The sequence below is a fragment of the Lolium rigidum genome, chromosome 4, assembly GCF_022539505.1.
Source record: "Lolium rigidum isolate FL_2022 chromosome 4, APGP_CSIRO_Lrig_0.1, whole genome shotgun sequence".
Classification (NCBI taxonomy): Eukaryota; Viridiplantae; Streptophyta; class Magnoliopsida; order Poales; family Poaceae; genus Lolium; species Lolium rigidum.
Window position 1 is genome coordinate 17,413,116 of NC_061511.1, and position 18,202 is coordinate 17,431,317.

Here is an 18,202-nt window from a genome sequence, read left to right on the forward strand (position 1 = left end):
ATTACGCACCATACTTAATGCAATTATCTCGTTGTTTACAACTTAATACCGGAAGGGGTTCGGATGATAACTCGAAGGTGGATTATTTAGGCATAGATGCATGCTCGGATAGCGGTCTATGTACTTTGTCGTAATGCCCTGATTAAATCACATAGTAATCATCGTTGATATGTATTGAATCTTTATTTGTCAATTGCCTACCCGTAATTTGTTCACCCGAGCATGTTAGTTATCTTATTGGAGAGACACCACTAGTGAACTGTGGACCCCGGTCCATTCTTTTACATCTGAATACCTTCTCTATCGCTTTTACTCGTTCTTTGCAAACAAACACCATCTTCCACTCGATACGCTTAATCCTTTGTTTTCAGCAAGCCGGTGAGATTGACAACCTCATCGTTACGTTGGGGCAAAGTACTTTGATTGTGTTGTGCAGGTTCCACGTTGGCGCCGGTTTCACTGGTGTTGCGCCGCACTACATTCCTCCACCAACAACCTTCACGTGCTTCTTGGCTCCTACTGGTTCGATAACCTTGGTTTCTTACTGAGGGAAAACTTGCTGCTGTGCGCATCACACCTTCCTCTTGGGGTTCCCAACGGACGTGTACATCTACGCGCATCAAGACCGTTTTCTGGCGCCGTTGCCGGGGAGAAAAGGTAAAAGGTACTCACACTCCGGATCTCGGCTACTAAGCTATTTTCCGGCGCCGTTGTAAGTACTCGAAGCTATTTCCTTTAGATCCTGCAATTGCATCTTTTGGTTTCTTGTTTACACTAGTTAGGCATAATGGAAAGGAACAATGAGCTTCTTATTCTATTTCCTGAGTTAAGACATGGATTGTTTGTCTGCGAAAATTAAAAAACCTATGGAATCTTATTTGCATGCTAGTAGCAATGATATTAGTATGAACGCTTTGAACACCATTGTTGTTAATGATATGGAAAATTCTAAGCTTGGGGAAGCTGGTTTTGATGAGCATGATATTTTTAGTCCCCCAAGCATTGAGGAGAAAATTTTCTTTGATGATACTATGCCTCCTATTTATGATGATTATAATGATAGTGGTCTTTTGGTGCCGCCTACTATGGAGAGTAAATTTTATTATGATTATACTATGCCTCCTACACTTGATGAGAATAATAATGATAGCTACTTTGTTGAATTTGCTCCCACTACAACTAATAAAATTGATTATGCTTATGTGGAGAGTAATAATTTTATGCATGTGGCTCATGACAAGAATGTTTTATGTGATAGTTATATTGTTGAATTTGTTCATGATGCTACTGAAAGTTATTATGAGAGAGGGAAACATGGTTATATGCATCTTAATAATATTAAGTTTCCCCTCTTTATGTTGAAAATCTTGAAATTGCGCTTGTGTTGCTTTTCTATGCTTGACACTTTGTTCTTCATGAATTTATTTGTGTACAAGATTCCTTTTCATAGGAAGTGGGTTAGGCTTAAATGTGTTTTGAATTTGCTTCTTGATGCTCTCTTTTGCTTCAACTTCTATTTCTTGCGAGAGTATCATTAAAATTACTGAGCCCATCTTAATGGCTATAAAGAAAGAAACTTCTTGGGAGATAACCCATGTGTTTATTTTGCTACTGTTTTGTTGAGTCTTGGAAGTTGTTTACTACTGTAGCAACCTCTCCTTATCATGTTTTTGTGCCAAGTAAAGTCTGTATAGTAAAGTTGATGCTAGATTTGGATTGCTGCGCAGAAACAGATTTGCTGTCTGTCACGAATTTGAGCAGAAGTCTCTGTAAAAAATTCAAAAAATCTGAAAATTTACGTGTGTGATCCTCAGATATGTACGCAACTTTCATTAGTTTTGAGTTTTTCCATTTGACATTATATTCAAAACTGTCATCTTCCTGCAGCTGTGGTCTCCACTGGCAAAACCCCAAGACAAGGCAAGCATCATGGAGTTGATAAGTCGCCTAAGACGTACTCACGCGGAGGTGGTGGCAAGTGATGGCTAGGCGCTTCGGGAGGGGCAGGCAAGGGAGTCCAGGCCACCCAGCAGCTTCCCAACATCTCTAGTGTTGTCTTGTGTCCCTTTTACTTGGTTTTATCGGCTAAGCTGTATGCCGCAGCATGTAATAACTATCTATGTGTTCCAAACCTGAGGGCTTTATTAATTTAAAGTCGGGCAGTTGATGCCTTTTATCTAAAAAAAAAGTTTTTCCATTTGAGCAAGTTAAGTGCCCCTGCCAGATTCATCTTTACGGACTGTTCTGTTTTTGACAGATTCTGCCTTTTATTTCGCATTGCCGCTTTTGCTATGTTGAATGAGTTTCTTTGTTCCATTAACTTTCAGAAGCTTTGTGCAATGTCCAGAAGTCTTAAGAATGATTGTGTCACCTCTGAACATGTGAATTTTGATTATGCACTAACCCTCTAATGAGTTTGCTTGAAGTTTGGTGTGGCAGAAGTTTTCAAGGGTCAAGAGAGGAGGATGATATATGATCAAGAAGAGTGAAAAGCCTAAGCTTGGGGATGCCCCCGTGGTTCATCCCCGCATATTTCAAGAAGACTCAAGCGTCTAAGCTTGGGGATGCCCAAGGCATCCCCTTCTTCATCAACTTATCAGGTTTCTTCTATTGAAACTATATTTTTATTCGGTCACATCTTATGTACTTTACTTGGAGCATCTGTGTGCTTTTATTTTCGTTTTGTTATTTTCATTCTCTGAATAAGTTCATCCTTGTGTGGGAGAGAGACACGCTCCGCTTTTTCATATGAACACTAGTGTTCTTCGTTTATGCTTTTAATGTTCAAGGGCGAAAGTTGATCGCTTCACTTGTTGTTATTTGGTTGGAATCAGAAAATGCTTCATATGGTTTTGAATAACTTGATACTTGGCAATTGTTTTGAGCTCTCATATATCATGTTTAAGCTCTTGCATCATGTAGTTTAAATTTAGTAGTGGAGAACTACCGTAGAGCTTGTTGAAATTTGGTTTGCATGATTGGTCTCTCTAAGGTCTAGATATTTTCTGGTAAAAGTGTTTGAGCAACAAGGAAGACAGTGTAGAGTCTTATAATGCTTGCAATATGTTCTTATGTAAGTTTTGCTGTACCGGTTCATACTTGTGTTTGCTTCAAACAACCTTGCTAGCCAAAGCCTTGTACCGAGAGGAAATGCTTCTCGTGCATCCAAACACCTTGAGCCAAAACCCATGCCATTTGTGTCCACCATATCTACCTACTATGTGGTATTTCCTGCCATTCCAAGTAAATACTTCATGTGCTAGCTTTAAACAATTCAAAAGCTATTATCTCTTATTTGTGTCAATGTTTTATAGCTCATGAGGAAGTATGTGGTGTTTTATCTTTCGATCTTGTCATTTACTTCTGACAGACTTTCACAATGGACTAGTGGCTCATCCGCTTATCCAATAATTTTGCAAAAAGAGCTAGCAATGGGGTTCCCAGTCCCAATTAATTAACTTGCATTAATAATTCTCTTCACATGTTTTACCCTGATCTATCAGTAAGCAACTTAAATTTGCAAATAGACACTCCTCCATGGTATGTGAATGTTGGAAGGCACCCGAGGATTCGGTTAGCCATGGCTTGTGTAAGAAAAGGTTGGGGGAGTGTCATCTAATAAATAAAACTAAAGTACATGTGTAAACAAAAGAGAAGAGGGATGATCTACCTTGCTGGTAGAGATAACGTCCTTCATGGGAGCCGCTCTTGAAAGTCTGGTTGATAAGGTAGTTAGAGTACCCATTACCATTCGTTGACAACAACAAACACCTCTCAAAAAATTTACTTTTATGCTCTCTATATGATTTCAAAACTTGAAAAGCTCTAGCACATGATTTAATCCTCGCTTCCCTCTCGCGAAGGGCCTATCTTTTACTTTATTGTTGAGTCAGTTTACCCATTTCCTTCCACCTTAGAAGCAAACACTTGTGTCAACTGTGCATTGATTCTTACATACTTGCTTATTTGCATTCATCATATTACTCCATGTTGACAATTATCCATGAGATATGCATGTTGAAAGTTGAAAGCAACTGCTGAAACTTATATCTTCCTTTGTGTTGCTTTGATGCCTTTACTTTGAATTTATTGCTTTATGAGTTAACTCTTATGCAAGACTTATTGATGCTTGTCTTGAAAGTACTATTCATGAAAAGTTTTGCTATATGTCATCTATTTGTCAAACTATAGATCATTGCTTTGAATCACTCCATTCATGTCATATGCTTTACAATAATGTTGATCAAGATTATGATGGTAGCATGTCACTTCAGAAATTATTTTTGTTATCGTTTACCTACTCGAGGACGAGTAGGAACTAAGCTTGGGGATGCTGATACGTCTCCAACGTATCTATAATTTCTGATGTTCCATGCTTGTTTTATGACAATACCTACATGTTTTGTTCACACTTTATGATGTTTTGATGCGTTTTCCGGAACTAACCTATTGACGAGATGCCGAAGTGCCGCTCTCGTTTTCGTCGTTTTTGGTTTCGAAATCCTAGTAAGGAAATATTCTCGAATTGGACGAAATCAACGCCCGAGCACCCTATTTTCACCGGAAGGTTCCGAACACCCGAGAGTCAGCGAGAGGGGGCCACAGGCCCACCACACATGGTGGCGGCGCGGCCCAGGGGGGCGCGCCGGCCTGTTGTCTGGCCCCACCAGGGCCCCTCCGAGGCTCCCCTTTCGCCTATATAAGCTCCCTGACCTAAAACCCCGATACGAATAAGCCACGATACGGAAAACTTTCCAGAGACGCCGCCGTCGCGAATCCCATCTCGGGGGATTCAGGAGATCGCCTCCGGCACCCTGCCGGAGAGGGGAATCATCACCCGAGGGGCTCTACATCATCATGCCCGCCTCCGGATTGATGCGTGAGTAGTTCATCCTTGGACTATGGGTCCATAGCGATAGCTAGATGGTTGTGTTCTCCGCTTGTGCTATCATTGTTTAGATCTTGTGAGCTGCCTAACATGATCAAGATCATCTATTTGTAATGCTACATGTTGTGTTTGGCGGGATCCGATGAATATAGAATATTATGTTAAGTTGATTATCAATCTATTATATATGTGTTGTTTATGTTCTTGCATGCTCTCCGTTGCTAGTAGAGGCTCTGGCCAAGTTGATACTTGTAACTCCAAGAGGGAGTAATTATGCTCGATAGTGGGTTCATGCCTCCATTTAATCTGGGACAGTGACAGAAAGTTCTAAGGTTGTGGATGTGTCTGTTGCTACTAGGGATAAAACATTGATGCTTTATCTAAGGATATTTGTGTTGATTACATTACGCACCATACTTAATGCAATTATCTCGTTGTTTACAACTTAATACCGGAAGGGGTTCGGATGATAACCTCGAAGGTGGATTATTTAGGCATAGATGCATGCTGGATAGCGGTCTATGTACTTTGTCGTAATGCCCCGATTAAATCACATAGTAATCATCGTTGATATGTATTGAATCTTTATTTGTCAATTGCCTGCCTGTAATTTGTTCACCCAGCATGTTAGTTATCTTATTGGAGAGACACCACTAGTGAACTGTGGACCCCGGTCCATTCTTTTACATCTGAATACCTTCTACTGCTTTTACTGTTCTTTGCAAACAAACACCATCTTCCACTCGATACGCTTAATCCTTTGTTTTCAGCAAGCCGGTGAGATTGACAACCTCAATGTTACGTTGGGGCAAAGTACTTTGATTGTGTTGTGCAGGTTCCACGTTGGCGCCGGTTTCACTGGTGTTGCGCCGCACTACATTCCTCCACCAACAACCTTCACGTGCTTCTTGGCTCCTACTGGTTCGATAACCTTGGTTTCTTATTGAGGGAAAACTTGCTGCTGTGCGCATCACACCTTCCTCTTGGGGTTCCCAACGGACGTGTACATCTACGCGCATCAGGTAGCCTCCGGCGTACCCGCAGCTAGAGCCATTATCACACGAGGGTGCCAAATCTGCTGGTTAGGGTTAGGGATAGGGTTTAGGGCTAGGGCTAGGGTTTAGGGTCAAAGTTAGGATTTAGGGTTAGGTATAGGTTTAGGGTTAGGGTTAGGGTTTATGATGCAGGGTTTTGCAGCTCTCGTGTCAATACGTGTAGTTAATGGTTGGGTTTAGGGCTCGAAGCCTCCCTAGTTTAGGGTTTAGTGTTTAGGGGAGCTACTTTTGCACCATTACATCTTCCACCATGTTATATATTGTTAACTCCGCAAGGGTGTGCCACTTCACTTAATTACATGTTCTCTTTTGCAGGAAGTCATGACAGGAGCGAAGCCTAACGTCTTTGGCTTGATAAAAAAGATGAAGAAAAGGAAGACGCCGCATCCTGAGACGGGGTCCTTGTGGCTTAACCCGCAATCCAAGACCCATTGTACGGCGTATATCTCGAAGTTCAAGCAGAAGCACGGCGAGAGCTCCAACCCGGAGGCCGGGGACTTTGACGCTGAGGTTGCGGTGCTTGCGGGAGAAGGCATGAAGCATGGCCGCCTATGGCTTGGTGACGGGTGCGTCAACCCAACGACTATTCCATCTCTCCGCCAGATCCGTCGTGGTCGTAAGAGCGGCCAGCCTCAGGTAGAGACCCGGCCACGGGTTTCGAATCTAGCTGTCGAGCGGTTACGGGTATGTTCTTCCTCGGGCCTCTACCTTTCCTTTACATGCTTTCCATTGAAATGTTAATGACATCGCGGCAACACAACGTAGGCGGAGATGGCAGCAAAGGAGCAGGAGGCCCAGGAGCAAAGGGCGCATATGGAGCAGCAGATTATGGACTACCAGCAGCAGCAGGCGCAGCTGATGCAGCAGATGCAACAGCAGCAGCAGATGATCCAGCGGCACCAGACACAGATGAGCTGGCTGATGAGCCAAACCAATCTGTCTTCTCCACCGGGGAGTGGTCTTCCTTTTCCTCCTTTCTCCTTGCCGTGGGTAAGTGGTTAACTCCATATCTCCATCTTATCTTCTCTTGTCTTATTGACTAATCATATCACCAGCAGCAGATGGGACCTTCGCAGATGATGCCGAATATGCCGCTCATGCAGGCACCGTCCACTCAGAGTCTGGTGACACCTTTCACCGTGAACAACATGAACATCATCCGGAGCCTGAACCCCGGTGAGTCCTCCTACACTTGTGCCCAACCCGCTTCTTGTACTTGTTCAAGTGTAGCCATGAATCCATGCTTGTTCAATTCCATGTCAACATGCAACTGCTACTACTTGTTCAATTCCATGTCAATATGCAAATGCAAATGCAAATGCTAATTTCATTAACCTTGTAGGAAGAGGACAAGGCAATGACGATGATGCCATGGAAAGCAATGGAGGAGGACAAGGTTGATGGCATCGATTCTATGAACTCGTCGTCGTGCACTTGTCGTTGTTGTAATGGATTGTATGCACTTGTAATGGATTGTAATGGACATTGCTATTTAACTTGTGTGGATGGACTCTATGTAATGGATTGTATGCATGGACTATGTGCGTTCGATGTATTTGTGGTGTTGTTGATGTGTTTGGTGATGATATGTTAAAGATATATGTTGTATATGTTATATTGTGAAATGCTATTTTTGAAATGCAGGGATTATTGAAAAACAGCAAAAATATGAAGAAAAAAACAGGGGCCTTTGCCGTGTGTATGCACACGGAAAAGTCCTTTGCCGTGTGCACAAGCACGGCAAAGGAGCCACGTGGCGCGCAGCTATGCTCCTGGGAGCTCCTGGGGGGCGTGCTGGAGGGGTCTTTGCCGTGCGGTTTGGGCTGAGGGCGCACGGCAATGCCAGCGCCACGGCAGAGGGATGCCGCACGGCAACGCCCTGTGCGCACGGCAAAGAGTTGCCGCATGGCAAAGACCACGGCCGCACGGCTGAGATCGCGCGCACGGCAAAGATCCTGGCGCACGGCAGCCCAGCGCACGCACGGCAAAGGCAGTTGCCGTGCAGAAGTGGCGATGTGCACGGCAATGATGCCGTTGCGGTCGGAACCTTTGCCGGCCGGTCGTTGCCGTGCGACTTCGCACGGCAAACCCTTTGCCAGGCAAATAGGGTCATTTGCCGTGCGATTTGTCGCACGGCAACCATTTCCCATATATATATCATCATGTATTTTCGAACTTTCAGAAACTTATGGCTAATTAAGCTAACCACTAACAGTACCTGGCCATGTAGATGTAGTGATCCTACAACACATGGTACTTACTCGGACATAAGTGGAGCAAGGAGTATTGATTATCCTGAAAGGAGCTGCATACTACTCCACTACTGACGTGATGCTTATTCTAGAAGCACATTTTAGATGCATGTTTAACAGCTGGCTTGGGAAGTTGAGATTGTTTATATATAGCTACTACATGGAGTAGTCCTGCTCAGTTGCCATTTTCGCTCGGGTATTACCGCTGTAATACTTAGCAACACCATCAAATCCAACCACATCGTTTTACACCGCACACAACTACACAAGTGTCCCCCAAACAAGCCGTTAATTAGTCATATTCCCTTATCGGGCACATCGATCGATCGTAGGGGTATCGTGCTCATCTACCGAAAAGGAATAAGCTAGCTAATGTCGCAGTTCCGAAACAAATAATAGATGCACACAAGACAGCGATGTCCGTCTATATAAACCAGCCAAATCAGACGCCATAAGCACCCACGAGCAAGTTTAGCGCATGCAAACCTAAGCAGCTAGCAGGAGCTTGATCATTAGGCCTAGCAATGGCGCACGCTAAGCTCGCAGCCCTGGCCGTGCTCGTGGTGATCCTGCTGCATGCGTCGACGCGCGCCTTGGCGATTGAGCAAATGCCGGCGACGATGACCTGGAACGACTTCGGGCCGGGCGAGGGTGAGCCAGCGGAGTGCGACGGGAAGTTCCACAACAACAAGGAGATGCTGGCAGCTCTGTCCACTGTGTGGTACGAGGGCGGGATTCGGTGCCAAAGGATGATCCGTATCAGGAACGACCAAACCGGTCGTAGTGTGGTGGCTCGCGTGGTGGACGAGTGCGACAGCAGGCATGGCTGCAAGGACAACATCGTGGACACCTCTGTCGCCGTGTGGAACGCTCTTGGGCTTGACACCAACATCGGTGAGGTGCCCGTCACATGGTCCGATTCCTGAGACCATGCATCAATGAATAACGGGTGCATGCTCGCACAGGGAAGGATGTTTTACTTATGCTCTTGGTTGATGATGGAGCACGCAATAAACAGATTTTTCTGTTCAAGATCGCACGGGAGAACTGCGATCATATATACCCTATAATGTATACATGCATTAATATGTGAGATTAATTAAGTTATAAAAATCTTAGTTGAAAGATCATCTTGTTGATTTTCCTTTCTTGCTCTTATAAAGCATCACTCCAACTATGTATGCTTAGCTGTACTGCGTAGCACAATATATATAGAAGGCTAGAATGGTATGCTTATCTGTGTGAGTAATAATGTTTTTTTAAGATCCAGGTGATAAGCAATAATCTTCTTAAATAGTACCAAGCAAATACTTAATTAGGACAGTAGTTCCAATAAGCACTTGTACTGACGAGTGGCCTGGAACTGAAAATCCACACATGACAATATATTACTCCAGCTCGCGGTAGCGACAACTCAAGGTGTACAAAAGAAAAATAATGCCCCGTCTTGTTTCTTACTCGAGCATCAGATGATGTGCAAATTAAATCCAATCCCTGTAGAATATTCCTCTCATGTCATCCCATAGTGGGAAGTAACATAGTGTAGTAACATGCACATGCTACTACTCTACGGGGAATTCAATTCGGAACATGGGAGCATATGCTCCTGCCACCGGAAAAATATTTTGAAATGTTCAAAAAATTCGAATAAAAAATTTCTTGCTTACGTATCAACATTTTACGTGCGCAGACCAAGTCTTGCGAAAAACCGACATTTTTTATGACTTGTGCGAAAAAGATAAACAAAACGTCTCATACACAACCATTTTTTACAGAAAAAATTGTCTTTTCTACAGATGACACTCAAAATGTCGATTTTTTGTGGAACCACTTTGTCAACGTGTAGAATTTCGAGATGTATCTACTAAATTTTGTGTTCAAAATTTTCAACATTTTAAAAGTGCATTTAAAATGAAGTTTAAAAACCGGGAGCATATGCTCCCGGGTGCCAAAACGCCACCTACGGGACTACCTTCATAGTGGTTAGTAACATCAAAGTAGTATCATATATGTCTTTATTAATTAGCTTATAGACTCATTGTATCTTGGGAAGTGTGATGTTACAGTAACTAAGAGCATGTACAATAAGGCTGAGTCAGCGGGCTATAAGAAATTAAATATAGTATTTGTGCTTAGTTGGAGGGAAGAGAAGAGGAGAGAGAAGGTAAGTGGGCTATTATCTTGTAGCCAGCTCTAGCACGTGCTCCTATGCACTATGTGATACTAAAAGGTGGGTCATGTATTGTAAAAGTACTACACTTTTATAGCTCACTATTGTATATGTTGGCTCTATGTTAGCTATAGATGACATGGCACTTGGCTTATAGCTAGCAGCTGGCTACACTATTGGAATTGCTCTAACTATGTTACTCCATCCTCCTCTCTCCTCATTAACTCACTGCCACATAAGCAAATTTGCTGAGTTGGACACTTAGTTACTAGTGAAGTTACTCCCACTATGAGTAGTCTCATAGTGGAGTAACATAGCTAGTAACATCACACACCCCAAGGCATTTTGGTGACAAGGCATGATAATAAATGAAGAAAGAGAGTGAGGTGGTAACTAGCTATGTTACCATAACATCACACTTCTCAAAACAAGATGAATCTACAATCTAATAAATATAACATGCATGATACCACATATAAGTAACTATCCAATATGGAGGTAGTAACATAGGGTAGTAACATGCACCATGCTACTACTCTCAGTGGCGGAGCCAGGAATTAAAATGAGGGGGGTCGAAACTAAGCTCTAAAAAATATTTTGACGGAAAAGAGAAAATATATTCAACAAAAGAGGTCCAAACAGATTCAATTTGCATATTTCATCAAGTACAACAACAAAATGACTATAAAGAAGAAGAACAACAAAATAGAGCTACATTTTGATAAGATAGTATCATACCATTAAGTTGCATCTAAGCTTGGAAGACGAAAGCCCCGAGGAAGATGACCTCTACAGTTGTTGTAGGAATGGAAACGTAGCATAATCTTCTTGTCGTCAATTTTGGCAAATATATCTTTCTCAACATAGCAAATCATCAAATCATTGAGCCAATCATCCCCTATCTTGTTCCGAAGAGATGATTTTATAATATCCATCGCCGAGAAAACCCTCTCAACAGATGTTGTTGCCACAGGTAATGTCAAAGCAAGTGTAATAAGGCGGTATACCAATGGAAAGGTCTCATGGTATCTCTTCTGAACTAACTTGAGAGCAAGATCACTCAAACTGTCACAAGCTATGAAATCAGAACTTCTCTTCATCACATCAACATATATGTCCAGTTCATCAACCAATCGAGAACAATCATATGAAGAGAAATCAGCAGAGTACATGGTTGCAAGCTCAACTAGCATATCATTATCAACATTTTCTAGATCAAAGATTTCAGGAATATTTGCCTACAATACAACATTGAAAACGAAAATAAAATGTGAGCATACTGCTAATTCGTAGACACATAGACAACAAAACTCAATATAGGGGAAAAATCAACCTATGTGCGTGTCCTTTTCCGTGACTCCTCTTCGGCGTCCATGGGGATTTGGAGATGGAGGCGGAGCAGAGCGAGGCGTGCGGGGGGGATGGAGCCACAGCGACCGGCGAGACGGGGAGGGGGCGACCGGCGAGACGGGGAGGTGGCGCGCGGGTCACCGCCGCGCCGGGATCTGCTGCCGGCGGCCTGGCTGCGCCTGGGTGGCGGCTTGGGCGACGGCCTGGGCGGCGTGGGCTCTGGTCTTCTGGCCGTCTGGGAGACTCGGGGAGAAGCGCGACTCTGAAGCCAGAGATGCGAGCGAATGAGCGATTGGGCGTAGGTAAAAAAAATTGCCAATTATTGAGCCGGATCGGCCGACCTGGCTCGACCCACTGCTGGCTCCGCCCGTGACTACTCTATGTTACTCCCCACTATGACTAGTCTTATAGTTTTGTCTTTCAAGGGAACACTCCAAATTTCATTATTTGCTATTTTTTATGAAAATTGGAAAAGGGGATGAGCCCATGCCAGTTCGAAAAAATGTTGCGAGATGCTAATTTCTAATAATAATCAATTAGCGTTCATAGTGCCTTAATCATGCATTATTGGTGGTTACCAATTCATATATGCTTCCGTCGGCTTCATCAATCAGAATTCGGCAGTTGTGAAAATTCCAGGCTGGTTTATACGAAGGATTTACTAACTGAGCTAGGTCCGGATGAGTCAATGTTTCCCGCTATATGTCATGTTGATTGGAGGTTTGGAACTTTACATATGGCCAAAATTCACGGTCAAGTTTGACTGCTATGTACTTAACTAAATTTCCAGGGTGGCGCCCCAAAGAAACGACGCCTAATCATCAGTCATAATGTGAACAGAACAATCAACAGTGCACAATGCAACATGTTAAAAGACACAAATCAAACTGAGACTGACAACGAGAAGTACATTAGGTAAGGGTGACACTCTTACAAGATGATAAATCCATACTATCATCCACACTAGTATAGCTTATTTATTTATTCTGCTACTCGACCAAGTACCTTATTCGGTTATATCCATCGAGATTAGCAACGACACTGATGCTTGGCTCGGGAACGCTACATCCCAATGGCCTCCCCCGCTCGCCGTGGGTTTCATGCGTCTGACCAGGTGACTGGAACCTCGCCGATGTTGCTGTCAAGACCGAGCGCATCCCACACGGCCTGAGAGGTGTCCACAATATTGTCCTTGCAGCCGTGGTTGGAGTCGCACTCGTCCACCACTCGGGCCACCACGGTGCGCCCGTTTTGCTTGCTCGTGATGCGGATCGGCTTGTGGCACCGCCGCCCACCAGCGTACCACCGCGTTGATAGTGCCACAATCAAGGTCTTGTCGCTGTGGTACTTGCCGTCGCACTCCGATGGCCCTCCGCCGTCCTCTCCTTTCTGGAACCCGTTCACCGTCATGATGCCAGGGGTGCCACCGACGCCACCGCCCGGCGACGGGCAGTGGCCAGGCTTCTTGTGCTTGTGCAGTGTGCCCACCGCGGAGCCGTCGTCCTCGCCGCTGCACGGGTCTGGCTTGCCGTGGTGCCGGGCCAGGGCGCACGTTGACACCTCCAGGAGGATCACGAGCGTGGCCACGACTACAACAAGCTTGGCGTTCGCCATATTGCTAAGCCTTACACTTGACTTGCGTGGGTACACTGGTACTGGTCTGAGTTGTGTCTGGTCCGGGGAGTTCCTTTATATAGGCTCAGGAGGCTAGCTGCAGGCCAAGCTTGGAATATGCCGTACTTAATTAGCTGCACTTGTGTGGCTCCTGGCCTCTTGTGTGGTTCCCGTCAAGGCTTCCGGACTAATTAACTTATTAGATGAGTACGAGGAAATTTAAGCTGACTAAGATACTCTCTCGACCGGTATGCTCGATCGATACAGGCCTAATTAAAATGGCTGTGTTGGAACATGCATGGAAGACAACTGAATTGTAGAGACAAGCTCTTTTGGATTACATGCTGTCGCTAATGTTACAACGGTAATAACTGAACATAGAACAGGGCAAGTCGCTCTTGGCAGAGAGATGGTACTATTAGTTTTTACCTCTCGAAGCAAGGAAGAATCCAAGATCCTAGCTGAGTAATCATGGAGCAGGAAATGTATTGTGGGTAGGTACTGGATACAATGCAGTTCTTTCTCGTAGAAGTAATCGCACGAACCATCTAGAAAGGTTTGGGCACCAGATCATCGTCCATTTTTGGGGGGTAAAACATTGAGGGTCTATATACTAAAAATATTAGAAAGACAATTTTGTTTTAAGCAGCAACATTTTTCGTGCATTACTTTCCATTTGCAATTCAAAATTTGCATACAGTATGTTTTTTCTTAAAAAAATAGAAGGTTTATTACCCCATGTGTACACACTTATAAAATCATTTTCCTTATGATGCTACAAATCTCATACTGTAATTGTTTTCGGAACATAGATAAACCTCAATGCCCCACGTGTGCATCAAGTGGAATACTGCTCTACCAAGAAATTGCTTAGAAAAGGCTGGCTCGAAATATTCAAAAATTACAAGATAGTCCTAAGTTAACTAACAATAATTTCCTCCTCCATTTCAGCTTTTGACAAGTGATCGTTTTCGGAAGCAAGGGGGTTAATTCACTAACACTTCTACTAGCTCAAGAAAAAAACACCAACAGTCAGCCCGGTCAATCAAAGCTGATCTCTCCACTTCATCAATTGATGAGTAAGTGAGCCCAGTGGGGTTCTTTTAGCAGCATGGGTCATACAATTTAGCAGAGAACAACCTCTTGAAAAAACGATCGAATCAAAGGAATTTGAGACTTTCAGTTGCCAAAGCAACAGGTAAGATTGCTTAGAACTTCTAGGATTTGACTGAATGCAGAGCTAAAGGCAGTATACTAGCAGTAATGGAAGTCGTCATAATGCCAAAACTGTTGCCGTGCACAGATTGTAATAAAAGAAGGGTCAAATAATGAATAGTAATACTCCCTCCGTCTCAGTTTACTAGTCTTCCATGTATCCCTAGGTCACCAATTTAACCTATATAATTTAAATTATATAATGCAAAAATTATATCATTATAAAATAGAACATCTAAACTTTCTAATGATATATTTTTTATAACATATAACTAATGCTACTAACTTGATCAAATTTGCGACCTAGGGATACGCGCAAGTTTAATAATCTGTGAGAGAGGGAGTAAGTTAAATACTAAGTTGCAGGTATCAACTTGCATGATTTGGATGCCATGCCCATGTAGCATTGATTTCATTTTTTATTCATTGAACTTTACAAGTATAGAAAGTTGGCCACACTAGACAGAATGCATACCTGTTTTAGTAACCAGATACAATAGAGTCTGAGTGGTCAGATCTTCCAAAGCAACAACTGAACCAGAACAGGGGATCAGTTTGATTAAATTGACTAATTAGAAAATAATTCAATTTGCATGGTTAGAAATTCGATACACAATTTGAAATTCTTGGTCATGGACAAGAAAGTCCTATAAGATAATATTGTAGTCAACAAAATGGTAAGATGCTAACAAATAAATTTATACGGACAGCAACATAGATTTTTCTAATTGAAGTCAGAGAATGGTCATGGACAGCTAAATCAAAGAAAAAATCAAAATACGGAGAGAATAAGTGGCATAGTGATGAACGTTGCACATATTTTTAGGTTATTCTCTTACCCTAAGTCCCTAATCAAGAAACAACATGAAATATGTCTCCTAGGTTTCTCAAACTGCACATCATTTTGAACCATAAATGGAAGGCCATGCAGGTTTTAAAAAATACAATAATACTTCTTTATCATCTCTGTACATGCTGACCTATAGAATAGATAATCCACATGTAAGCATTTCAAATCATGAAAATGCATAGAAACAGCTCAACATCAATATTTCGCATCGATGGATAACAAGCTGTACATAGAAGATATGCACTTGCATAAAAAATGGGTTAATTAGATAAATTCCATTCCAATTCATGCTATTTCGAACAATGCAAACAATTTCAAACATAGATTATGTAAGATGATGCACTCTCAGTGTCTTACACTTACCCCACATAAGAGCTAACCAGTGGACACAATAATTAGTTCTACATGAAAGTGAATAGATCAAATGACTAAATTCATTGAAACAACTAACTTTTATCCTTACAAAGTTGTATAACCAACATCGTTCATAGCCACAAAAAGACATACACCTGAACATTAACACATCGGAATACCAAACTGTAGACATAGGAATTGGGACATTTCCAAGCCAGTGCCATAAAACTATAAGAATAAGTCCCATACCAACCACTGATTCTTGTTGTCATGCTAAGATTGTGAAGCTGTCCCAACTTGTAGTGACCATCTGACAGTCATTCCACAAAACAGGGGGTATAAGGTAGACCATACAAGAATTCTTTAGAAGTGCTGATAACATTTACTTTCTGATTATCCATATCATATGACACTGTCATTTCCTCCCCATCAGTAAGGAAAATCAAATCACATTCTGGATGAATTGCAAACATCTTATAGAACTCAGTACCTTTGCGACAATGCCTTCCGAATAGTTCTAAAACGTTAACGGTGTGCCGTAGGGTCCACTTTCCAGTGTCATAATCCTCAAGAACCCAAACATAGAGTTGGTAGTCATGATGGTTATCTATCCACCACGCATGCAAGCATCCCTGAGAATGACCAATGGAAGCAATAGCATTACCATAGCTGCTTGCCGTAGTGTCTGGCATTCTAATTTTCCTCCAAACTTTCAGCTCATTGTCGACTGTGACTACTGCGGAATAGCGTGTAGTCAAATGCATAACCCCATTCAGGAAGACACATTCCGGATTACCAACAAGAATAGTTCCGAAACCCCAGTCACTCTGCACAGAAGTCCATCGTCCAGTTTCTGATGAATATATGGCTACCTCCAGAAATTCGTAGCAATAATCAGCCAACGGCGCAAACACCACAAAGCGGGATGCAGCGGCAGTGTCAAAACCTAAGAAGATGTTACCCTCGTAAAAATCGAAGAGTCGACCATCCGGCAATACTATCGGAGGCAAGACAACCCATCTCTCAGTCGCGGGATTGCACACAACATAATCATATTCCTGTCCCTCTGAACAGCATTGGCAGAGGAGAAGGCTGCTGCAGCATTGTTCAACCGTGACGAGTTTGTACCTTTCACGCAAGAAAGGTAGAGAGGGGTCGACCATAGGCGGGCCTCTCCCGGACAAATTGTGGAACTTGAGGCCATCCGTGGTGAAGTGGAAGAAGCCAGACAGGGTCTGCGGCGACCTCCTGCGGATGTCTGGGGCGGAGCAGAGGGCAAGCCACGCCTTTGACACGCACTTGAAGCGGCGGAGCGACCTGTAGGGCACCCGCGACAGGATCTCGACGAGGGCGTCCTCCGGGAGGCTCACCTCGGGCTGCTGCTGCTCATCTTCATGCTCTTCCTTCTGCTACAGATGGTGGAGACGGTTCAACTCAGGCTCCCGGTTCCGCTGATTAGATCAAAGATTTTTCTAAAAAGGTGGCCGAGCAAACCTCAGATGATCCCTCGGGTGAGGGGAACGGCGACGAAGGGGATGGGGCGTCCCTGTCGTGGCCTCGGTGTCCGGTCGCCGGCGAGTTTCCCTTTGTCCTTGCGCTATCTACCCCTCCTCCTGGGTGCATCGCCTACTCCCTGGATCGCGGATCACTGCCAACAGGCCCTCGATTCGGCAGTGCCTGGCGGTGCAGGTCGCCGGAAGCCGGGGCCGCGGAACAATGCCACGAGGCCCTCGATAAGATAGCGGCTGGTGGCGCAGGCGGCAGGTCGCAGCACGCCGGAGCTCGCCGAGGGGATGAGGCCTGGAAAGGGGAACCACCGGAACAGAGTGACCTTTTTCCGAAACAGGGCGACTTTGCGGCCGTGAGAACTGATGAAAAGGACTGGGGGTACGTTTGGCAGGCTGCATGATCCTTGGTCTGGTAGGCTCAACTATTTTCGGTCTGTTTGGTTGCTTACTTGTTGCATGAATTGGGTTTCAAAGCATCTGCCCTGGTGGATAAAGGTTGAACGTGTGGGGAAGGGAGACGGAAACGCCGCGTCCCTTCGGGAACAAGCGCCATAATTAGCCTCACCGCTCCTCTCTCCTTTCTCTTACTTGCGACCGCACTCTCACCAGTCACCACCCCCAAACTGTCACATCAGCATTCGGTTTCCCTCCCGCCGACCAATCCGCCGCACCGCCGCAAGGAGGAGCACCGGTACCGGAGGAGGAGGATTCGGCGAGCCGAACCGCGACATCAGCCGCAACCTGCTTCGCAGTCTTCATCGGCATCTCGAGTTCGCCCACGACCTCGAGCTCGTCCTCGGCTGGAACAATGGCGATAACAACCTCTCCTTCTCACATTCTTACTCGTTGTGCTAGAACAGGCCATTCTCAGGCACTTTCGACGACATGCACATTAGATCTGCTAGAGTTTCTATTAGCATAGGGTTCGGATTGATGTTTGCAAGTT

The 18,202-nt window shown here is 44.1% G+C and overlaps 2 protein-coding genes across 2 annotated transcripts; both read right to left on the reverse strand.

The window, feature by feature from the left end:
• Nucleotides 1-12,756: 12,756 nt before the first annotated feature.
• Nucleotides 12,757-13,329, reverse strand: LOC124646725 (putative ripening-related protein 6). Its single transcript, XM_047186803.1, has one exon. It carries the CDS (start codon nucleotides 13,327-13,329, stop codon nucleotides 12,814-12,816), a length of 516 nt encoding a protein of 171 aa, XP_047042759.1. The 3' UTR covers nucleotides 12,757-12,813.
• A 2,630-nt stretch (nucleotides 13,330-15,959) lies between these two features.
• On the reverse strand, nucleotides 15,960-17,457 carry LOC124649466 (F-box protein At5g07610-like). The gene is made up of 2 exons (XM_047189091.1): nucleotides 17,243-17,457; nucleotides 15,960-17,154 (listed from the first exon to the last, which is right to left on the reverse strand). The coding sequence occupies exons 1-2, from the start codon at nucleotides 17,369-17,371 to the stop codon at nucleotides 16,066-16,068; spliced, it is 1,218 nt and encodes a 405-aa protein (XP_047045047.1). The 5' UTR covers nucleotides 17,372-17,457; the 3' UTR covers nucleotides 15,960-16,065.
• Nucleotides 17,458-18,202: the final 745 nt, after the last annotated feature.

Coding starts and splice junctions, on each gene's coding strand:
- LOC124649466 (XM_047189091.1), bottom strand. CDS start 17,371: ATGCACCCAGGAGGAGGGGTAGATAGCGCAAGGACAAAGGGAAACTCG. Junction 17,155..17,242: donor CACCCGAGGGATCATCTGAG/GTTTGCTCGGCC, acceptor CATCTGTAGCAG/AAGGAAGAGCATGAAGATGA.
- LOC124646725 (XM_047186803.1), bottom strand. CDS start 13,329: ATGGCGAACGCCAAGCTTGTTGTAGTCGTGGCCACGCTCGTGATCCTC.